Below are 24190 nucleotides of genomic sequence, written 5' to 3'. Positions count from 1 at the left end.
TTTCACCACACTGTAGGCTAAGCCAAGCATGTCCACTCCACAGCCTCCCTAGGATGACCCCATCTGTCACTGTCTCTAAGACCAGTGATCTGCGAGGCCATCTGATTGCCTCGCCCACACTGGGAGTAGGTTCTGAATCTGTGTCACTCGTGTAACCTAGCACAGGGCATGGCACTGTAGGGGTGGAGGGAGAGTTCCCCTCCAGCTCTCAAGCTTCACTGCAATACACCGACAGAGATTAAGTAGGAGGAAACACACCAGAACTACTGTGCAAAAGGGGGGGAAGTCCGCATAGGAGAAAAAAATCACAGGAGTGCGATGGCCCACTCAGGACCCCAACTTCATGGAGCTATCCACCCGGTTTCGGTAGGGGAGAGGGAGAACGGGGAGTGTAGGTAATTTTGAAGAACTATGAATGACTGGGGCGGGAGAGACATCTGGGGAGAGAGCAGCTGGTAGAAAGAGTCTCCTTGAATGAACCCAGGGGACAGAGGTTGCTTGGTAAGGGAAGCCGCCAGGTGTGGTTACTTTCTTCTTTCCGGAGCTAATAATTGTTCCCTCGCCGTCTGATACTCATGCAGATAAGGGGAATCCGGAGAGCCTCTCCCAATCTTGGGTGGGCAGATGCAACCCAAGCGTTTCCTTTAGAAGCGTTTAGGACGCCCCAAAATAAAGCCATGTTGGGGGGTATTGTTCTTTGAGCTCCAACGGCATCCAGTAGGTGTTCAAGAGGAACACATGCGCTCAATGAAACCGGGGCAAAGAGGTCAGGCTTCACTCCAGGCAGTGTAAACACCGGGGCCCTTGACCGTGCAAGGAACGCGGCCACGCCGCCACCTGTGCGCGGACCCCTCCCAACTCACCTCTTCACCGGATGAGTAACTGGGCGCTCAAGGCGCGTAACTGGAGGACCCCCTATCACTACCCCCACCTCGCACAGCCGCAAACTCGGTGCAGCAGAGCCTGCCAGACTAAACGCACAAAGGCGGACCGGGACGGGGGAGGCAGGCAGTCCACCAGACACGGCTGCATCCGGAGGCCTCGGGGCTTCCGGGCTTCCGGGCTTCCGGTCCCCCTGCCCAAAGGCCGGGGCTTCCGGGACGTGCGCGCCGCGTGGGCCGCGCACGCAGGGCGGGGCGTGCGGGGGCGCGCGCGTGCGCAGGCGACGCGCGGAGGGCCGAGCAGAGCCGCGGAACCGCTGCCAGGTCTGCTCTCGGTCCACGCTGCCCGCCTCGCCGCCCGCCCAGCGTCCGCTGCCGCCATGGGAGTGCAGGTGGAGACCATCTCCCCCGGAGACGGTGAGTAGCGGCGTCGGTGGGCCGGGGTGCCTCCGCCGCGCGCATCCGCTCACCGTGCCGGTCTGTGTGTCTGTCTTCTCAGGGCGCACCTTCCCGAAGCGCGGCCAGACCTGCGTGGTGCACTACACCGGTGAGTCTGGAGGGCCCGCGGGGTGGGGAGCTCCGGCCGCACACCCTCTAGTCTGTGTGCGGCCCGCCGGCGCGGCCTGGGGACCTGGGGCGTGGCGGCAGGGAGGCCCGCGTGGCCCGAGGCAGAGGCCTGGGCGGTGGCTGCTCCCCGGAGGGGCAGCCTCGGGCCTGCCGAACCCGGGAGGGTCCGAGCCGGCGGTGGGGAGCCTTGGCTGCGGGCTAGGCTCTGCCTTGCGCATTTGAAGCAGTCCTGTGCCTTAGGTGCAGCCATTATGCACACTGCACACAGGAGGAAACTGAGGCTTGGCGAGGGAAGTCATTTGCCCAAGGTCACACGATCTGGACTGGGCAGAGTCCTGGCCAGGGCCCGTTGGGAGGGATGTGTAGCATTTCTGTGCTACCCCCCGCTTCCGGCGCTCGCTTCAGTGGAGCCAAGAGGGACGAGGTAATTCCGAGTCTACAGAGCTGCCCCTCACCTCCGAGAACTTCGCGGGCAGGGAGTGCACGTCCCACTTCCCAGGTCATTTCTTCGGCTCAGCCTGGCCTTGGGGGAGACAGATGTGCACGGTTTTGTTCCTCTTCCTTTCGAGCCATTTACAAATCCGAGCCTCAGTGGCAGTGGTGGCTCAGGCTCGTGAAAAGCTGTTCCGCCCTTCCGCGAGTCGTGATTTTCTCATCCCCATTTTAAAGATAAGGAACCTGGAGGCTCAGGGCGGGCACTGCAGAGCTGTGTAAGCCAGGGGGGACTGGGAGACCCCAGCCGGGATTCAGACATCAGAATTGTGTGTCTTGAGACCATCTTTTTACTCCATGCCCTTACAAGGACCTCTTGGGTGGTGGGGGGGTGGAGGGGGCCGAGCTGGCGCAGACTCCATGGCTGTTGGCTGGGGGAGGAGGGGAGCGATTGGTGTCGCGCAGTTGTTGATCTGAATACTCCCCCCCCCCCCCTTCCTCAGTTCCTCCTCTTTCCTCCGGTTCTTCTCCTGCCCCCTGCCCGCCCCTTCTCCTTCAGGCCAGCAGACTGGTGGGTTCTGACCAAGGCGCTCCGGGACCGCTCGGCCTCTCAGATCTTGGGGGAGGTAGGGGGAGCGGCTCTTGAGGGAAAGGACTTCTCATTGGGAAGGGACAAAAGGCAGCCCGCAGCTCACAGCCCCCTGCCTGTGCCCCTTTGTGTCTGGCCCGTCCCAGTCCCCGTGGGTAGAACTGGGAGCAGGAGGTGGAAGGAGTGCACTGGGGCCTTGGAAAGGCTGCCGCGGGAGGGGGACTGCAGGGAGCAGACTCAGGTCTCTGAAAGAAACTGCAAAGTGATCCTGACATGGAAGTAGCTGTCTTTGTGGCACCTGAGTCTGGTGCTGGGAGGTCTAGCTGGGGAACACCCTTGGCTTTGGTTTGGTCGATTGTGATGAGTGGGGGGAGAGGAGGAGCTGTCGCCTTTTATTTGCAGTGAGTGAGTACTTCATTCTGTCCCTGCATCTGACTGGGGTGACGACGGGCTTACAGGGTGGAGAGGTGCCTGGGGCACCCCTCGCCAATCCCAGTTTCTAAGTCCCGTCACTGGGACCGCAGTCTGTACCCCAGCCCTTGCCTCGTCCATGTTCTGGGGCTGCTGGCAGGGCCAGACAGCAGCATGGAAGTAGGTCCACATTTCACAGTGCCCGCGCTTGGTCAAGCGTCCCGCCCAGCGTGTCTGGAGCCTTCGCCTGTGAGCACAGATGGCGGTGGGACTGGAACACCATCAGGGCTCCCAGTGCCTCTTCAAGTCTGTGTTTTTCTCGCGGGTGGCACCCACCCACGTGTTCCCAGAACAGCAGCAGGACCCTGGTGTACATTAGCACAGAAGCTTGCTTTATTATTTCATTTTGATAAGCTCTACAAAGATGCCTTAGTGAGAAACCAGCTCTGCCTCCTGTTCAGAGTGGATGGTTCTCCAGCTGCCGGGAGGGCGGGAGGGCACCTTTGTTCCCACGGGGTCTTTGCCTCCAGCCTGCGGGGAAGAACCTGTTTGAGGCCTGTGGGGGCGTGGAGGGGTGGGTAGGTGCTGTGAGATCTCATCTGTAGCAGTTAAGCCTTTTAAGTTACTGGGAACAGACTCCATCTGGAGGGAACATGCGCACAAGGAGACTTGTCATCAAGAGGCAGGGCTGGGGGATGGAGGTGTCTTCAAAAGCAGGAGGCCCCAGGAAAGGAGAAGGAATTCCCATGATGGCCCTGGGTTTCCTCTCCTTCCTCTACCTGGCTGCCTCAGGCGTCTGTTCCAGTTTGCATTTTTTTTGCTTCCCTTAGCTGGTGGATAGTGGAAGTTCCCTGCATCCCCGGCCCCGCCCTTCCCTGTCGCGGCTTCCTGGGCTCCGTGTGAGGGTGTCCCTTAGGTTGCTGGCTCAGAGCATCTGCTAGATGCAGGTTTGGGTCAGGTGAGCGCTCTGGATCCAGTCACCTGGCCAGGTGTCCACTACAGCGGATTCAGGGGCAGGTCCAGAGAAAGCCGTGGAAGCAGGGTGGGCCAAATCTCCCCTCAGCCACCCCCGAGATGCCTAGCACGGGCTCACTTTTACCACGTGGCGGTTTTCAGTGCCACTAGCAGGCTGGGCCGCCAGAGATAGCCCGGCTCTGCTGGCCCTCTGCTGCCTTCTGTGGCCTCTCAGCAGTGCCCGGCACAAGGAAGGCCTCGCCTCTGAGGGACACCGGCACCTCCTCCTCCTCGCGGTGCCTGCGGGGAGGTGAACGTTGTGCCCGCACCAACGAAGCCGTCCCAGGAGCATGGCAGGCCTTGCCGTGGGAGGGAGGAGGTGGAAGCAGCGCCCAGTGGGTTCCCACGCCCCTCCCTGCCTCCAGGAGCTGCGTCACTGTGGTCGAGCTTGCCCAGCTGGGTTTGAGTTCTTTTACTCACATCACAGGCCACGTGCCTGCATGGTGAGAAGGACCTCAGGTGGATCGAAGGAATTCTTTGTTAGTCCTCCTGACAGTAGCTGGATAGCTTGTCCTTGGGATCTGGCTCGAGACATCCATAGCGCCCTGGATTGGCTGAAAAAAGCCAAGTGCCCCTTATCCCCTCATCTTGGTCCCAGGAGGGCCATGAGCCTCCCAGGCAGCTGTGGCGGCTTTTCCTTAGCCGCTGTCCCCACTTGGGCCTATTCTGTTTCCTCCGCTCCCCTGCTGGCTGTGTCTGGGTTGGTGATGTCACATCTGGGGAAGAGGGGCTGAGATGGCCTCCCTTGATGGGTGCCGCCACCCTGTGGGGTAGTCTGTGACCCTTTTCCCTCCTGACAGTTTCCTGGGGACTAGGGACATGGCCAGTGAGCTAGGCAGACAGGCCTGCTGTGGCAGGGCTCCGCGCTTGGCAAGGAGACCAGCATGACCACGTGCCACGTTGGGTCTTGGGAGAGAGTGCAGCAGCGTGGGCAAGGGGACGACAGGCGAGCTGCTTTTAGAGAGGGTGGCTGGGACAGGCCCTGCTTGCACTCCGAGGACACCGTGCGGCGGAGGGGGGAGCCGGCACGTGCAGGAAGACTGCTGTGGTCAGAGTGGGCCGTGTGAGGTGGACGTGGCAGGCGATGAGGGGACGGTGGTGCTTGTCCGTGGTTTCCTTTGAGTCAGGCGGCAGCCATTACAGGTCTTGAGCTGATGTGGATTTTTAACCCCCTCTGTTGCGGCTGCTGTGTGGACTGGTGGGGCAAGGGTGTTGGTGCTCAAAGCAAAGATGTATGTTAGCCAGTAAGCACTGAAGGCTGCCATTTTAAATAGACATCAATGAGAAAGGGGCAGTTGAGCAAAGCTGCAGTAGGTAAGGGAGTGAGCAAGAGAGTTTAGGTAGTGGGAACAGCAGGTACAAAGGCCCTGGGGTGGCAGTGTCCCTGGTGTGAATGCAGAACACAGGAAGCAACCTTTTTGGAGTGGAGAAGTGAGAGTAACCAGGTGAGACTGGGGTGGGGCAGCTCTTACACATCTCCTGGGCTAATTTAAAGGACGTTGGCTACTTTTCTGAATGAGATGGGGGCCACAGGAGGATCTAAGCAGCGAAGTCTTAGGGTCTGACTTCTGTTTGGAGACTGCCCATCTGGCTGTAGTGACAGGTTTAGACTAGGAGAGCAAGACTGAAGCAAGGAGACGGCGGAGGGCCAGAGCTCAGGCCTGTGCGCCCTGTACTCCACAGGAAAGGCCTACTGCTCCGCTGCCAGCTGACCAGTTACAGTGTCCCCTCTTCCCCTCCCCGGGACGTCAGGTGGCAGTGTGATAGTATGATGAGAGTGGAAGATGGAGAGACAGGGCTACAAGGGTTTGTTCTGGTCTATGTTCTTTGTATTGCTGTTGGAATCACGTGGGGTCTTCCCATTTTGGGCCCTCCCTCTGAGAATACACACTTGTCATAGGCCCTAAAGGAATTTAGCCAAATTTAGACGCATTTCCAAACTACAGATGGGAAATGAGCTTGCACTGCATTTGTGATCCCTGGAAATGTGGCAGGGGGCACTGGTTGCCTGTTCGGGTAGTGCAGTAGTCAGCTTTCTGTTGCTGTAACTCCGATATCTGAGAGGAGCTCACTGGAAAAGGAAGAGGCTTACTTCCGCTCACAGTTGGAGATTCACAGTCCCAAATCAGGCCACGCCCTTGGTCTGGTGTCTGGTGAGGGCGGTGGATGGGGAACACACACACGGAGGAATCACATGGAGAGACAGGGAGAACTCTCATCCCTGTCCTTTTGGTCTCCTGACCAAGCTGTCACAGACAACTCTCTTAAGGAACCCATTGGAATGCAGCCGCAGACACCCAGAGGGGAGGGGAGGGGGGCACTGTAGGCGTGAGGCTTTTGTTAACACCTTTTACTTACCTAAGTGTAGAATCCTCCTGCCCATCATGATTGGAACAAGTGGGTGATTGGTATGTTAATGACAAAAGTGCTGTGGTTTCTCCAGATGTTTTGTTTTAGACTCAAATAGAAATCACTTGCAAAAGGGCAGTGTCTTTGAGCATGGCTCTGTTGGTGGAGTTTCCTATTGTAGTTCTTTGGAAAAACTTTGTCTTTTTTAAACGTAGAGCAAGGAGTATTGTGAGGTCATCCAAATAGCAACCTTCCCAGATTTTCCGATCCTTTCTGCAGGCATACGGTGGTGCCCTCGTCAGGTCATTTTTCTCTGGCAGTGTCTTTTAGTGACTTGCCTTTATTGAGCCTTTCCAAATAGCCAGCACTGGCCACGCCAATCCAGCTCCCTGCTAATGTGCCTGGGAAAGAGTGGAAGATGACCCAAGTGCTTGGGCCCCTGCCAAGACTGGCAAGAAGTTCCTGGCTTCCATCTGGTGCAGCCCCAGCCAGTGGCCGTTGGGGGTGGGGGGTGAACCAGATGAAAAATCTCTGTCTCTCCCTTTTTTTTTTTTTTTTTTAATTTGACAGGTAGAGTTATAGACAGTGAGAGACAGAGAGAAAGGTCTTCCTTCTGTTGGTTCACTCCCCAAATGGCCGCCACGGCCGGCACTGCGCCGATCCGAAGCCAGGAGCCAGGTGCTTCTTCCTGGTCTCCCATGAGTGTGCAGGGGCCCAAGGACCTGGGCCATCCTCCACTGCACTCCCGGGCACAGCAGAGAGCTGGCCTGGAAGAGGAGCAACCGGGACAGAATCCGGCACCCATATGGGATGCCAGCGCCGCAGGTGGAGGGTTAACCAAGTGAGCCACGGCGCCGGCCCCTGTCTCTCCCTTTCTCTTTATCTCTGTGCTGAAAGTAGAAGTCCTTTCCTCCCTCTCCCACCTGGGAGGCTTGGGGTCACTTGGTTTAGGTCTTTGGTTTTTTAATCTTAAACTTTGCGTCTTTTGGTTCCTACAAGACGCTGCCTGTGAAGACCTGCAGATTCATGCGCAGCGGTGAAACCGCATTGTGGTCACAGTGAATCGGAGCTTTCGCTGTGGCACTGAAGCCGTCATCTGCCTCCTGCGCTGTCTCCCCTTAACCCAGAGTGCACTGGAAGCAACTCCATGTCTGTCGGGTTATTAGTGAAATAATAACCCTATGAATATCTGATTCCTAGTTTTGGGTCTTCACCATTTTTTTTATGTTCTGTGGCTTGGACCAAGCACCAGCAGCAGTCTAGGGCACTTGTCTGCCCAACAGCTGCTGCCCGAGCCTGCCTCCGCCAGTTTTCTCAACAAGAACAAGCTCAGCTACGCAGCAGGAAGGAGTGGGCTGCCGTGGCGCTGACACACTGGAGGCTCTCCCCATGCCCCCTATCTGTTTTAAGCCCTGCTGCTCCTCCCAGGCTGTGAATATGAGTCTCCCCCAAAGACCAGCTCAGCAGTCAGAAGGAGACCCAGGCCAAAGTGACAGCAACAGCCTCTGCCGGTGAGCCATAGCTTTCGTTCCTTTCTTAGGCCGGAAACCCCCAATTCCTACAGTGTCCTCACTGATTAGTAACTTAAAGGTACCGAGACTCGAGGTGGCCATTGTGGGATTACCTCTGAGATGCTTTTTACCACGTAGGGAGGAAGCTGTAAATAATGGAAGCCTTGTGCTTTCCTGCTGGTTCCTAAAAATCATGCCAATGAAGCAGGTCCAGAAGTGCTCATGAGTGGCGGTATTGCAAGTACCAAGGGCTGAGGCCAGTGCCATGGCGACACAGAACTGACTGCAAGTCTGCATTCAGTTCAGAGAGCCAAGAATTCATACTTGAAATCAAGAATGCAGGGTTAGAGGCGGGTGTTGTGATGTAGCTGGTTAAGCCGCCACTTATAACGCCTAGGGAGTGCTGGTTTGAGTCCTGGCTGCTCCACTTCCAATCCAGCTCACTGCTAACATGCCTGGGAAAGCAACGGAAGAGGGCCCAACTGCTTGGGCCCCTGCCACCCACGTGGGAGACCCAGACAGTTGCTGGCTCCCGGTTTTGGCCTGGCTGAGCCCAGCTGTTATGGCCATTTAGGGAGTGACCCAGTGGATCAAAGATCTCTGTGTCTGTTTCTCTTGCTTTGCCTTTCAAATTAAATAATAGATAATTATTTATTTAAGAAAAAAAGCATGTGGAGCTCTGTGGCAGTTTCTCGGTCATGAGGTGTAGTCTGGCTGCAAACAGCAGGCAGTGCCGGGCCTGTCTCTGCCAGGAGCCCTCCGAGCGTCAGGAATGTCAGCTGTCAGGGCTGCCCTGGGACCTCAGCTGCCTCCTCTCTGAGGATCGTGCTTTCTCTAGGAAATGATGGCACCAACCCGGCAGGCGGTTTCACTGTTCAAGGGCTCCAGGTCCTGGCACAGAGATCTCTGAGTTAAAATTGGAGCCACTGCTGGGATTTGACCTGTTTCCTGCCCTCCATTTTACTGAGGCATGACTGACATCCAGTAAATGCGCAGGTCTACCTTTCACAGATTTGAACGTTGACTCCCCTTGGAGTTCTGCCTCCTGCCCTCTGCTCCCAGCCGCTGCTTGTCTGAAGTTCTGTGCAGAGAGTCAGCCAATGGGTGCTCTTGTCCAGCGTCTTTCTTCAGTTATTGCTGAATCGTTTTCTGGGTGAGGATAGAACTTATTTATTGATGTATCAGTTGTGGAGATTTGGGTTGGTTCCTAGTTATGGAGTATTACAAATAAATGTGCTTGGAAGATCAACATGTGAGTCTTTGTATCAACATAGCCTGTCACTTCCCTTAGATAAATATTCAGGACTAGGAGGCTGGGTCAGAGGGGCGGTGTGTGTAGCTTAACGACCCAGGTTTCCTGGAAGCTTCCTCCCTTTCTTCCCATCAGCGGTGCATGAGAACCCCAGCTCCTTCACTTCCTCTGGAATGCCCGGTAGGGTCAGTCTCGGTTTCACTCCAGTCACCAGGGTTGGGTGTCTCTCCGGGTGGTTCAATGTGCGTTTTGTGATGAATGGGAATGTTGAATACCTTTTATGTAACCTGTGCGAAGTCCTGTATTAGATACTATGCTTTGCAAAAATCTTCCCCTGATCTGTGGCTTATCTTTTCATTCACTAAGTGGTGTTTAAGTACAGAAGTTTTTAATATTGATGCAGTTCCAGTTATTTTGTGGATTTTTGACATTGTATCTAAGAAATCTTTGCCTAACCCAAGGTTACAAAGATTTCCCCATGTTTTCTTCTGGACATTTTGTAGGTTTAGCATTTGCGTTTAGGTCTGTGATCCATTTTGAATTAATATTTGATTCTTAGAAGTTACTTAGAAACAGTCTGACTTTTGTGGTTCTGGAGCAGTGCTCAATTTAGGGCTGATTCCTTATTTCCCACTAGCACCCTGCCCAGGTGCCTGATGAACCGTGAGCTTCCTAGCCTGGGCACTGTTCCTGCAAACCCTGGAGTGGTTCTTTTCCTGGCCTTGAGTACTTAGTTGCTAGAGCATGTGCACGGATCAGTCTTGACTGATCAAGGCAGGCACTCTGCAGGTCTTTCCTGCGGTCCTCCCTCCAGCTGCCTGGAGCTTCGTTCCACTCCCCTGTCTTGGGAAATACCCCAAGGACATAAGGTAGAGCTATCAGAGGGCTCACCATGTTGCCCTCTACCGCCCAGGGGTGCTGTCTTTCATCATGGGTGCCTAGTGCTTGGTTGTTATTTATTCATTGCGGGTTGGTTGGTTTGGTTGCTTTGTGGTTGTTTCCAGGACAAATCCATCCCTGTTCTTCCGTCTTGGCCAGAAGTGGAAGTCCTCACTACCCGTTTTGACATCACAGCTTCTACATTTTGCATTCAGTGCCAACCAGTATAATTCCCATTCTAGACAACTATGTGTATACTCATTCCTGCTGCTTTTGCCGCTGCTGCTTTTTTCTCCCCTAATTTTTTTTTCTAAGATTTATTTATTTATTTGAAAGTCAGAGTTACAGAGAGAGAGAAGGAGAGGCAGAGACAGAGAGGTCTTCCGTCCCCTGGTTCATTCCCCAATTGGCCACAATGGCCGGAGCTGTGCTGATCCGAAGCCAGGAGCTTCTTCTGGGTCTCCCACGTGGGTGCGAGGGCCCAAGGACGTGGGCCATCTCCACTGCTTTCCAGGCCACAGTAGAGAGCTGGATCGGAAGAGGAGCAGCCAGGACTTGCGCCTATATGGGGTGCCGGCACTGTAGATGGCTTTACCCGATACACCACAGAGCCAGCCCCTCTCCCCTAATTTTTATTATGTATTTTACTTCAGAGACAGAACAAGTTCCCATCTGCTGGTTCACTTCCCGAATGCCTGCAAAGGACCAGGGTTGGGCCAAGCTGAAGCCAGGAACTCAATCCACATGGGTGGCAAGAACCCAACTTCTTGAACCTGTACCACCCAGGGTGCACATTGGCTGGAATCTGAAATAAGGATCAGTGGATCAGTCCTGGGACTCAACACCAGGCACTGTGGTAGGGGATGTGGGCAGCCTAGGCTGTGAAACTAAACATCACACCTGCCTGCTTATCACACACCACTCCCCCTCCTGCATCCTTTCCCCTCAGCCAGCCCTCTCACAGCCATGTGCAGGGTGGCCTGTGACTCCTCCCTCGTAAACTCCATTTCCAGCAAAGGCTTGTCCTAGAGCTCATGTCAGTTGTGTGACACCCACTTTGTCATGTGCTGTCCTGATACTACGTTGTTTTTTAAGATTTATTTATTTATTTGAAAGGCAGAGTCACACAGAGAGAGTGGGAGAGACAGAGATCTTCCATTCACTGATTCAGTCCCCAAATGGCTGCAATGACCAGAGTGGCACATTAGCAGAGAGCTGGGTCGGAAGTGGAACAGCCGGGACTCAGATTGGTGCCCATATGGGATGCCGGTGCTGCAGATGACGGCTTTATCTCCTGCACCACAGCACTGGCCCTGCAAATTTTGTTTATAAAGAAATAAAATCGGCCGGCGCCACAACTCACTAGGCTAATCTCCACCTGCGGTGCTGGCACCCTGGGTTCTAGTCCCGGTTGGGGTGCCAGATTCTGTCCCGGTTGCTCCTTTTCCAGTCCAGCTCTCTGCTGTGGCCCAGGAGTGTGCAGTGGAGGATAGCCCAAGTCCTTGGGCTCTGCACCCGCATGGGATACCAGGAGAAGCACCTGGCTCCTGGCTTCGGATCAGCGCGGCACCAGCCGTAGTGGCCATTTAGAGGGTGAACCAGCAGAAAAAGGAAGACCTTTGTCTCTGTCTCTGTCTCTCTCTCACTAACTCTGCCTGTCAAAAAAAAAAAAAGATAAAAAAAAATTAAAAATGGGTGTGTGTACTAGGTCCCAACATCAAGCACAAGTCTGCTTGTCAGATCAGTGGTGGCTGTTTGTGGTCTTGGTTGTTTGTCACTCTTCCTAACAGCAGCACTGCATTGGGTTGTACTAAGTAAAGGTTTACTGCTTACCATTTGGGTTAGTATTCTGTACAAGCAATTAAAAACTCGATTTTACTCAAAGGACACTTTTTATATAAGACTTTTTAATCAGTTTTAGATTCTCAATGAAATTGAAAGGTGAAATTTCCCATATATCCCCTGGCCCACATGTGCATGACTTCCACCCTTTATCAAGATCCTGCACTAGGATGAAACGAGTTAAAAAGCACTCCCTTCCACTGACACGTTATCATCACCTGGGTTCATAGCTACCTTGAGGTTCGCTTGGCTGTGGATGGCTGTGTGCTTAATGACATGTGTCCACCACGGTTTTCACTGCCTTGGAAACCTGCTGTGCTCCATGCAGTCATCGCTCCCTCCCTAACTTCTGGTAACCGCTGAGGTGTTTTGTTTTGTTTTGTTTTGTTTTTTTAAAGGCTTGTGTATTTGAAAGGCAGAGTGAGAGAGAGAGATACTTTCCATCTGCTAATACCCTCCCCTGAGCAAGGCCAAAACCAGAACCGGGAACGCCATCCTGGTCTTCCACATGGGTGGCAGGGACCCAAGTACTTGCTCTAGCTTCTGCTGCCTTCCCAGGCGCACTCACAGGGAGCTGATCAGAAGTGGAGCAGGTGGCACTCAGCCAGAGCTCTGATAGGGGATGCGCCCCAGTGCTGGCCCCAGTGCGCATCTTTACTCTCTCCATAGTTTTCACTTCAGAGCAGACTTTCCTCACTTCAGGACATAATTGGGGCTGGTTCAGAGCATTGGCCTGACCACCTCAAGGTCACACAGTAGCTGCCATAGAGAGCTGCAGTCATCCTCACACAGCAGCATCAGCAGGAAGGAATGACAGGAGCTTTCGTCCTGAATGCCTTTTTTTTGTTATCAGGCAAGACTTCTTGGGAGACTTGAGTAAATTTCACAATAGGTGAAGTAGTGCCTGAACTACGTAAGTCTTGTCTTAGTGCCCAAAGTGGGCCATGTTGCCACCCCATACTAACCCTAATATGGGGGAACGACTTAGATTGATTCCAGTTCATTTCCTAGCCCTGGCTGTTACTGCTCTGGGAAAGTGAGTTGATGTTCAACTAGAAGAGGACAAGAGTCTGGATCAGAGCATAGTTCTAGGTGCCCCTCCAGGCTGGTTTTACCTGGGTTTTGTACAGACAGGCTTTGTAGACAGGACCACTCTCACATGCTGGCCTTGTCCACCAAGTGCTCAGGAAAGCCTGGGCCCCAGCTCGAGGTCTGTTCAAGAGTGCAGACCAGAAAGAGGTTACTTCTGGTTTTCAGTCTCCTTTGTGGCTCACAGGCCCTGTTAGGCTAAATAAAGCCTTTTGCTACAGCCAGGCCCCACTACTCACTGGCTTTGACCTTGGTGGGTTGCTGAGCCCTGGAGTCGGTTTCCTTATTTCTGTTACAAGTAGTAGTCCCAGGAGGGTATGTGGAAAAGCTCCTGGCCTGGCCAGGCAAAGGGATCTGAGAATCCGAGCTGTTCATTGCCTGCACTCACCCTCTACTCTGAGCTCAGTTGGGTTGGGTTCAGCAGGCTAAAGGGAGTGTGCAGAGCGGGTATTGTGGCCAAGGAGACCTCTCTTCTCCCAGGTACTCATTTACAGAGGACTCTTCAAGCCCGGCCAGCCGTTTGTCATGTCTGTTATGAGGTGTTAAATTGTTTTCTGGTGAAGGAATGAGCTAACGGTGAGCCTGCTCCCCAGTTCTCGATCACTGCTCCTGGTTCTGCACTGGCTGTGAGCAGGGACAGCCCCCACCCGCCTGCCCCTCCTTAGACCTCAGCTCCCGACTCCAGGCTTCAGTGGCTGTCGGTGTTGGTGCCCATTCCAGGACATCCGTCTCCCCACCTGCTTTCTTGGGACAGCAACGCTGCCCTCCCCCACTCGCCCGCCCTCGTTTCCTATTTTGTTGAAGTCCGCAGTCTGGTGGCTGTGATAACGCTGTCGGTTCCTCTCTGCTTCCCCTCCTGCTCATGAGTGCTGCTGCTGTTTGACGGGTGGGGACTGTGTCCTGATTTCGCCCCTCCCCTAAATGCACACAGATCCCCATGACACAAGCTGTTCTGACGTGTCTCCTGAGTGAGGCTTACAGCCATGGTGGCTGCGTGCCTTGTGCCTGTCATGTCCATAGCTGGCTGGCCAGGCCACTCTGATCTAGCGAGAGTTCTTGGGAGCCTTGGGCAGCTATCACAATGGGCTGACACTGGCTTCTGGAGGGACGGTGCTGGGGGCGGTGTTTTTGACAGTGGCTTGCAGACGTCTGTCCCAGGGCGGACCCTATTTTCTTGGGATGACCCCGCTTTTCTCGCCTTCCGGGGCTCTGCCTGCAGCTTCCCTTTTCACTGGAGGGCGCACCTGTGTTTGTGTGGCATCTGGGAAGCCGGTCTGGTGGAAGGAATGTGGGCGTTCCAGCCTGACCACTTCTCCCTGCTTCAGCCTCTTCGTTTGTGAGAGAGGGACAGTGCTGAGGAGAGGACCGAATGAGTTCGTCGGGGGAAGATGAGCTTTAAACAAATGGGACTCACAGTTCAGTCCAGGTTGGTTTTTACTTTTCCCAGGAAGATGAGGACAACTCGAGATCTGCCAGCGAGGCTGGACCTTGGGCCCCAGATGTAGGTGTGAGACCCTCGGCAGCAGCCCTCCCTGGGGCTGAGCGCCCGGGGTGCAATAGTGTGTGTGTGTGGGGGGGGGGAACTCGCCCAGCGAACCCAGAGGAGTCTGCCGGCAGCGGAGCAGTGGCAGGGCTGCAGATTAGGCATCATGTCACCGGGAATGTTGCTTCTTGCCCTCTGTGACTTTCAGTGTAGGGCGATGCAGAAGGGAGCTGACATTGTTAGCCTGCGAGGAAATCCGCAAGTTGCTGCAAGATCCTGACAGGGGCATTTATATTCCGCATCTCCAGAGCCACAGAGACCTCCTGCCTCTGCCGGCCCACTCACTGCTCAGCGCAGTCGGGGAAGGACATCCGCACGGCTGGCTCCTTAGGTGCCCAGGAAGTCACAGGAGATCCTCCACGCCCCAGAACGCTCTGTGGGCTGTGAGGGGAACGCTGCCGCTCCTTGTTACTCACGTTACACCTGCCCTTTTTCACAGGGATGCTTGAAGATGGAAAGAAATTCGATTCCTCCCGGGACAGGAACAAGCCCTTTAAGTTTATGCTGGGCAAGCAGGAGGTGATCCGAGGCTGGGAAGAAGGGGTTGCCCAGGTACGTTCTTGGTTTGTTTCCTAGTATCTGCCTTTTAAATTATTTTTGAACATATAGGTAGTTCAAAAATCAAAGGTATAATTAAGTCATATTTTCATCCCACCCCCTCTGCCTGGTAACCTAACAAGTAATGCTTGTTAACAGTGTTTGTTGTGTGTATTGTAGGCGTTCTTGAAGCCCATGTACAAACACATACTCTCATTTTCCCTGTGTTAACATGCACCGTCCATGTTGTTTTCCACTTTGCTTTCTGTACCAGCACATAAAAGAGGAGTACAGGGGCAGAGTGGTGTAGGATGTGTGGGCTTGGGTTTATCTGGCCAGTGCCCTACTGGTGGGCATCAGGGTCATGTTTGTGTTTTGCTGTATTATCAAGGAGCAGAGGTTCGTCTGGGGTGGACTTTATTTGACCTGTGTGCAGGTGTTGCTGTTGGATGAGTTTTTGGAAATTGCTGGGGTGGGTGACTTAAGGGCTTGTGTGCACTGTACCTTGACAGCTCTCGCCCAGTCGCCATCTACAGGAACTCAGATTCTGTCTTCCTCCAGCCCCTCCTGGTAAACTTTTGGACTCAGGGCAACATGATAAGAGGAAAATGGCATCTTGTGGTCGCCTTAATTTGCCTCACTACTGACCATATTGTGTCAGACCATATGGGAGAGGTCAGACCCAGGCACAAAGCCATTTTGTTTGTCTTGGTTCTGTTTTTCCTCACCTCTTCCTTCTCACAAAACTCCCAGGAGACAATAGGAGACCCAGGGCCGCCAGATCTCAGATGTGCTCTGTCTCCCATCAGCTTAGGAATTTGTCTTGGCTTTGCCCAGGTAAAGGGATGCTTTGGCCTGAGACCCTGCATGGGGGCTCTTCAGTCTGTTTCCCTCCCACCACGAAGAAATGGGACTCTACCAAGATGAAAGATTTCTGTCCATCGCCCATCCCAGAATGCACAGGCCCCAGTTCCTCTGTAAATGTCATGGAGTATTCTCCAAATAAGCCGCTTAGCTTTCAGAGATCTTCCCAGGCACCTGGGTTTCCGTTCTGGTGGGGCAGAGGCTGGTATTTGCAAGGAAGAGGATCCGTGTGGTTTACGTCCCCTGGGACACCTGGCCGGCTCTGTCCTGCCTCCTCTCCCATTCCCCACGCCAGCCATTGTCCACCCCATAAGCCATATTTTGCGACTGTTCCAGCGCTGAACAGTACTGTGTTGTGTGGGCTGAGTGCTGTCGCTGCCATCGAGATAACGTTAGCAGCCTGCTTCACGTCGCAGGCTCGGCGAGAGGTGTTGGAGTTAGGGCAGTTGCCCGCACTCCCACTTGGCCCAGAGCTTTGGGGATCAGTCATGGCCCTGTCACATGTGAGGGGAACTTTCCTCCACTGAGTGTCTGCAGCAAGTGAATGAAAAGCCCAGCAAGGGAAGACTGTCCTGTGCCCTTTCCCTTTACTTGGGCTGCTGTTTGGTTTTGCCTGTTTATAGGTTTTAAAAAAATCTATTTGATTAGTGTATTCTGGGCATCTTCCCAGGTTAGCACATTGAAAGCAAGTAGAGTCTAATGGCTAGTCCATGTAGTGAATATGCTGTGAAAACACTCCCTTTGTGATGGCCATTTAACCTGTATGCAGAATATTGTAGAAGTGAAAGGATATGATCGTTTTGGATTTCATTAGACAAAGCCTGACGCTGTTGACTACCTGCCGGTCCTGGTCTGGCATGCCCCAGCTTCTGAGGGGCTGTGAGAAGCAAGGGTCTCAACTGCACCAGAACCTCACGACAGCCTGCAGCTTCTCTTCAGTCCCCACAGAGCCCAGAGTTCACACGTGGAGACTAAACGTAGAGCGAGGCGGAAGGATGCAAGCATAGCAGACCGCCTCTTGCTGTTCAGAAAACAGACCTCTGCACTTACTTGTGTGTTGGATTAGAAACTGAAAAAATACACAAATATATTTAAGTGAAGATTTTTCACTCCACATTTATCACTCTCCACACTCCACACTGTTGTCCTCATAGAAATTGCTGGTATTATTTGTGACCTACCAAGGATGTTGTCTGTTTATGCAGTAGGTAGAAACACATAGAAATATTTGCATAGATAGTAGTATAATATACATGATATATTTTCTCTCAAAAACTCAATCTTTAAAAATTATTATTTTATTGTACATGTTTATAGGGTACAGTCTTAACTGAACACATGCATTCAATGTGTGAAGATAAACCATGTTAAATTAGTTCCATCTCTTTAAATATTTAAAACTTTTGTATTAACAAAAATTGTATATATATATATTGTGTAGAGTGACATTGTAATATACATTTACAGTGTATACTGATCAAATCAGTAACTAACTTTTCCTTCCTAGTGTTCCCCCACACAGTGGTGTAACTGTAGTTAACAATAACCTATTACATATTTTCTGAGCAGATAGGAGCTCTGGGCCAGCATTGGCACAGCAGGTTAAGCCACTGCTTACAATCTTGGCATCCCATATTGGAGTGCCTGCTTGATTTCCAGCTGTTCCACTCCCAGTCCAACTCCTTGTTAATGGCTCGGGAAAACAGAAGATTGTCTAAGTACTCGTGCCGCTGCTTCCCACATGGGAGACTTGAATGGATTTCAAGGCTCCTAGCATTGGCCTGACCCAGCCTTGATCGCTGGAGTGAACAAGGTGGAAGATGATCTTTATATCACTCTGCCTCTCAAATAAATAAATCTTAGAAAGAAAAAAGGACGTTGAGGCTGGTGGCATAGTAGGTTAAGCCTCCACCTGTGGTGTCAACATCCCATATGGGCACAGGTCCAAGTTCTGGCTGCTCCACTTCTGATGCAGCTCTCTGCTGATGGCCTAGGAAGGCAGTGGAGGATGGCCCAAGTGCTTGGGCCCCTGCACCCATATGGGAGACCCAGAGGAAGCTCCTGGCTCCTGGCTTTGTATCAGCCCAGCTCTGCCTATTGTGGCCATTTGGGGAATGAACCAGTGGGTGGAAGACCTCTCTCTCTGGGTTTCTCTCTAACTCTGCCTCTCAAGTAAATATAAATAAATCTTTTTTTTAAAAGACATTGAAGGCTTCAATCTTGAAGTAATGACATATTTTGAAGTATTTTGCTAAGAGTATAAATACAGAAAGTACAGAAAAATAACTCCCAAATATTGCTTTCTTTAAATGCCATGTTTTGGTGGGTTTTTTGTTGTTGTTGTTTTTGTTTTTGTTTTGACAGGCAGAGTGGACAGTGAGAGAGAGAGAGAAAGGTCTTCCTTTTGCCGTTGGTTCACCCTCCAATGGCCACCGCAGCCGGCGCGCTGCAGCGGGCGCACCACACTGATCCGATGGCAGGAGTCAGGTGCTTCTCCTGGTCTCCCATGTGGGTGCAGGGCCCAAGCACTTGGGCCATCCTCCACTGCACTCCCTGGCCACAGCAGAGAGCTGGCCTGGAAGAGGGGCAACCGGGACAGAATCCAGCACCCCGACCGGGACTAGAACCCGATGTGCTGGCACCGCAAGGTGGAGGATTAGCCTAGTGAGCCGCGGCGCCGGCATGTTTTGGTTTTTTAAAAATTGTTTTTATTTGAAGGGAGGAGGGGAAGAGGACTTCAATCTACTCGTTCACTCCCCATTACCCACAACATCCATAAGGTGAATCCAGGAGCCGGGGAGTCCATCCAGGTCTCTGTTGTGGATAACAGGGACTCAAGTACTCGGACCATCACTGATGCTTCCCAGCCCCACTATCTGGAAGCTGGATCAGAAGCAAAGGAGCTGGGTCTCGAACCAGCATTCCAGTATGGGATGCAGGCATCCAACTAGCAGTTTAACCCACTGTGCCATAATGCCTACCCCTAATGTGAAGTTTTGCTCAAAGTGTAGACAGCCCTCCGTATCTGCAGCTTCTGTTTCCAGGGAGTCAACCAACTATGGATTGAAAACATTTGCTTGGGTGGGGGGACAGGGTGCTCCACACAGACTGACTTCTTGGCACTCTTTCCTAAACAATGCAGTGTAGCAGCTGTATCCACAGCATTTACACTGTATTGGGGATTATGAATGATCTGGGGGTGACCCACAGTAGGCAGGTGCCTAGGTAAACACTATGCCTTTTTTTTTTTTTTTTTTAAGGTTTATTTATTTGAAAGCCAGAGTTACACAGGAGAGGCAGAGGTCTTCCATCCGCTGGTTCATTCCCTAATTGGCCACAACAGCCAGAGCTGTGCCGATCTAAAGCCAGGAGCTTCTTCCTGGTCCCCCACATGGGTGCAGGGCCCAAGGACTTGGGCCATCTTCCACTGCTTTCCCAGGCCATAGCAGAGAGCTAGATCAGAAGTGGAGCAGCCGGTACTCAAACCAGCGCCCATATGGGATGACAGCACTGCAGGCAGCAGCTTTAACTGCTACGCCACAGCACCAGCCCCACACTATGCCATCTTATACAGGAGACCTGAGCATCTGGATTTCAGCATCTTGGTGGTCCTAGAAGCAATCCCCTGTGGGTTCTGAGGGATGTCGTCTGTGTTCCCTAACAAGAAGTCTGGGGTGACAGACCACTGAAGGGCCAGATGGTGGGTCTGCTGGAGTGATAGCAGTGTCAGTGAGAGCTGGGTGTGAAGGCTGAGGGCCTGACATACAGGTGTGGGAGTCGAGGAGCTTGTACTGCCATTGGTCCCTCGGAGTGTGATGCAGGGATGTGGAGCTTGCCAGCTACTGGAGGCCCTAGGCAGTGCCCTCCTGGCCACCCAGCTCAGCAGCTGTGCTTTTACAGACACAGTTAGGGTGTGTGTCCATCTGAGTCTTTTTCCCTTGTTCTTTTCACAGATGAGTGTGGGTCAGAGAGCCAAACTGACCATCTCCCCAGACTATGCCTACGGTGCCACTGGGCACCCGGGCATCATCCCACCACACGCCACTCTCGTCTTCGACGTGGAGCTTCTAAAACTGGAATGACAGGAATGGCCTCCTCCCTTAGCTCCCTGTTCTTGGGTAAGGAAACTTGATGCTGAAGGGCTGTGACCACCTCAGCTCCTCCCGCGTTATGTCCACTGTTTAACAAGTAGCAGAGAACAGGAGACATGCCACAGGACTTTTCTCACGCACGCTCTTCAGTGTTTATGAGTGTATGCATCAGAGTAGTGGTGGTCACCTGAGGAAAGGGAGACCTCGTGGAGATGGTGCTGTGGAAGCGGCATCTTTGCATATACACAGCTTAGAGCCTCAGAAGTGAGTTGGGGGCCGTGGAAGCAGGCCAAAGTTTTAGTGCCAACATTTTAATTCTTTGGAACTAGGACTCTCAAGGCGTTTGCTCTCCCTTGTTTCCAGAAGCTAGTAAGAAAAGCATCTCTGACATGAACATTCTGTCTTAGTGTGGGCAGCTCTCCCGTCCATACAGTTTGTGGTCATTGCCTGTCAGATGATAGGAGAGGCATTGCTATTTTGGTCCACTAGCCTCAGGGAGCAAGCCCAGGACGCCTGAGGCCAGCAGGCCAGCTTCTTATTAGTGACTGGATAAATGAGGCCAGAGGATGCTCTTGGATCGTACAGTCCTGGAAGGGACCTCAGGCACCTGAGTCAGCCTTCCTGTCTGTGTCACAGGTGGGGAGACTCAGGCCCAGGGAGAAAGCCTCACTCAGTCACATCCAGGAAGGGGCGAGCCAGAACCGGAACCTGTTTCCTGACTCCTTGTTCTACCCTCATTTCTTAGGAAAGCAAGCTCCGTGGCTCAATGACCCCATGGCTTTTGGTGTTGGCTCTAGAAGCATAGACACATGATGTCATTGTCCTCTTTCTAGCTGGCCCAGCCTTTCTCTTCCTCCTGCCCCTGGAACCGGGGGCCACAGATGGGCCGGGTGGGAATACTTGGTTCGAAAATGGCAGTCAGAGCTGCTGGTGACCTTGTCCTGCCCTGGCTGTGTCTAGTGATGGCTTTCTGTTACCTTTGTTCTCTCAGTGGCTTGAGCCCCTCGCACCCAGGAAGGGCAGGCCTTCCTACCAGGAGGGAACCTGTGGCACTTCTCAGAGGCTCCCTTTCTTATTCTTTGAGAAGTGGGTCATTTGAACTTGGACGTGCGGGGCGGTGGGGGGGGGGGGGGATTGTCTCAGGATACCGTGGTTTGGGAGTAGGCTTTCTTTTTTTCTTAAGGGAAAGAGTTTATTGGGGGAAACCCAACAGACTGGAGGGAAGGGGCAAAGAAGGAAAAGAGAGAGAGATCAGGAGACAAAGAGAAAGAGAGGGGAGTAGTAAGTAGGCTTTTCTATAAACCTGATAGGGCAGTGACAGGAGAGACAAAGGCTGCACCTCTCACTGACCTAACCCTCCCACCCACTGCAAAGAATACCTTAGCTTCTCACAGGGGTCCTGAAGTTCAAGAGTGAACCCAGAAAGTTAGAAGGGTGAGTGAATGAACATAGTGAGAACTTCTCCCTGTTTGGTCTAACAGATACCAAGGTAGGGCTGGGGTGCTCGGTCTGGACCACACTGCAGAGTCACCCACTAAGCTTTTAAGAATCTCTTGGTACCTGTTCTATACCCTAAACCAGCTAGTCACGTTCATGTGGGTGGGGGATCCAGGCATTAGTAGGTCTGTCACCATGGCACACCAAGAACAGAGTTGTAGAACTCATGGATGTTTTGTCTCCAACAGATCTGCCATGGAGGGTCTGGTGCTCCAGACACGTGCACATGAATCCATCCGGAGCTTTTCCTGCAGTTCCACGATGCCCTCTGTACAAACATCTGCCCGACTGAATGTGTTCTGTCACTCAGCTTTGCTTCTCACACCCCTACTCCTCTTCCCCTTCCCCTTGTATGTGTGATCACCTAAACCATACGCCATAAACCTCAAGTGACTCGATTTATTCTGTTCTCGTTTTGGGGTGAAGATTCAGTTTCCATCTTGGGTCTAGGTTTCCAGTGAAGATGTGGTCAGGTGTTAACAGCACAAGTGATGGGTTCACTTTAGAACAGGAATTGGTGTTGGGGAACGGGGTTTGCAAGAATCTTTATTTTATTTTTATTTTTTGGATGAGATTTGTATCTATTATGTATTAAACAGTCTTGCTGCGGCACTGCAAAGCCACAGCAGAAGTGAGACGCTGCTGAGGGCTGAGAGGTCCTCGGGTAGAGTAACAGCCCTGCCCAGACTGAAGTGGGGACGGGAGAGCCTTTGCCTCCACAGCCCCAGCCCAGCCTCCCCGGAACCCTCTGCCTCTGAAACTAGATCACTTTCCTGCAACGCTGGACACTACAGGTACCTGTCCCTGGGCCAGCAGGGACCACTGAAGCCTTCTTTGTGACCTGGCTTTTTCTTTTCCCCTCCATCCTGTGGTTTTTCTAGTGGATTTTCAGAACTTTTATAATCTCCTAGCTATCCAAGACTCCCAACACTTCCTAAATTTTAAGAAACTTTTAATTGAAAGTTTAAATTGAAGGTGCTGTTTGTAGACCATCACCCAGCGAAAGCCCGGCCATCACGACACATCCTTGAGTGTTCTCTTGAAAGTGATGCTGGTCATCGCAGCTTCAGCATCTCCTGGTGTTTGATGCTTGGCTGTCTCCGCTGATCTCGGGTTTCCCGGCTCTGCCTCCCACCCCCTTCACACCCCTCTGCTCTCCTGTGTAGTGATTTGGTGAGAGAAACTGTTGCTGCCCCCACTTCGCTCCAGTACCACATGAGTTTCAAGTTTTATTATTGCAATAAAGTGCTTTATGCTGGCTTTTCTCAGCTCTGTCTCATGGTGATCACTTTCAAACCCTGCCCCGACATTTTGGTGTAGGGAGCTGAGGTTGGACTGGTGAGCAGTAGAAACGCAGGGTCTGAGGCTGTGTCTTGCCGAAGACCCACAGCAGTGAATAGCTTTAATGGCCTTCCTCATTGTTCTCTCTGGGGTTAGGGGTGAGGGAGAATGAGGGGCAAGAGGCTGAAATGGGCTGGGAGCATCCTCTCCTTACCATCCAGTGACAGTGGAATGCTGTGCGGTTCCCAGGGTTACAAAGAAGCAGGAGGCACTGCCAGGAAGGAGTCACCACGTGGTACAGAGGAGCTCCTTGTGGCTCGACTGTGTCCCAGAAGGAAGGTGAGCGTTTATATCGGTGCTGTTTAGTGACTTCTGGGGTGCAGAAGCCTGCTGTGCACCTGCCCAGTGGCTGCAGTAGCTTCCCTGCTGCCCCTCCTCCACTGTTGCTGAGCTTGAAGGAGAAACATTGCCATGTCCATGTGTCACAGAGCTTACTGTCCAACAAGCCATCCTTTACATCACATTTCAGAGGAGGTGGCTGACATCACTGCCACCCCCCGTGTATATCAGCATACCCCTATCAAAATACAGGGCAGCACCATCACTGGGAAAACCCTACTAGGTTCTTTTCTCAGTCCGCACTGCACCATCTGTTTTTGTTTTCTGCCGTGAATAATGCTGCCTTTTCTAGAAGGCAACTTGAATGAAGTTCTGCACCGTGACCCTCTTGCGCTCAGCCGGCAGTGTGGTGTCTTCACTCACGCACACAGGGAAGCTGTTCTCAAAGTTCAGGGAAATGCTCTGGGTCAGGGTGGGCTGTGGGACCTGTAACAGGCAAAGTCTTGGCCCTGCAGAATGCCCACATCCAAGTCCTTGGGGTTGTGATATGTGGGAAAGGGACTTGCACAGGCCGGTGCTCTGGTGTAATGGGCTAAGCCTCTGCCTGCGGCACCAGAATCCCATATGGACACTGGTTCAAGTGCCGGCTGATCCTCTTCTGATTCAGCTCTCTGCCATGGCCTAGCAAAGCAGTTTGAAGATGGCCTAAGTGCTGGGCCCCTGTACTTAGCATGGGAGACCTGGAAGAAGCTCCTGGCTCCTGATCAGCTTAGCTTGGGCTATTGTGGCCATCTTTTGAGAATGAACCAATGGGTAGAACATCTTTCTGTCTCTCCCTATCTCTGTTACTTTACCTCTCAAATAACTTTTTTAAAAAAACTTGGGCAGCTGTGATGGAATTAAGGACCCTGGGATGAACTGCCCTGGATTGCAGGCAGTCTGGTGTACTAAGAAGTCTTGTGGCTGGCACTGTGGCGTAGCGGGTAAAGCCTTCCTTCTGGGACACAGCCTATGAATACTGGCAATCCCATATGGGTGCCAGTTCAAGTCCCGGCTGCTTCACTTCCGATCCAGCTCTCTGATACGGCCTCAGAAAGCAGTAGAAGATGGCCCAAGCGCTTGGGCCCCTCCCTGCACCCGCATGGGTCACCCGGAAGAAGCTCCTGGCCTTAGATAGGCGCAGCTCCAGCTGTTGTGACCAATTGGGGAGTGAACCAGTAGA

At 52.8% G+C, this 24190-nt stretch overlaps 1 protein-coding gene across 6 annotated transcripts; it reads left to right on the top strand.

The window, feature by feature from the left end:
* Positions 1-1261: 1261 nt before the first annotated feature.
* FKBP1A (FKBP prolyl isomerase 1A) lies at positions 1262-22616 on the top strand. 6 transcript variants are annotated; one of them, NM_001171126.2, is given in 5 exon segments: positions 1262-1298; positions 1381-1428; positions 14799-14911; positions 19714-19878; positions 21537-22616. In NM_001171126.2, coding segments are annotated over 4 exon segments (327 nt in total). In that variant the 3' UTR covers positions 19843-19878; positions 21537-22616.
* Positions 22617-24190: the final 1574 nt, after the last annotated feature.

The sequence above is a fragment of the Oryctolagus cuniculus genome, chromosome 11, assembly GCF_051225735.1.
Source record: "Oryctolagus cuniculus isolate XC-2025 breed Fujian yellow rabbit chromosome 11, ASM5122573v1, whole genome shotgun sequence".
NCBI classification, from domain to species: Eukaryota; Metazoa; Chordata; class Mammalia; order Lagomorpha; family Leporidae; genus Oryctolagus; species Oryctolagus cuniculus.
Note: the sequence above shows the minus strand (reverse complement) of the source record. Positions and strands in the feature narration are given on the sequence as shown.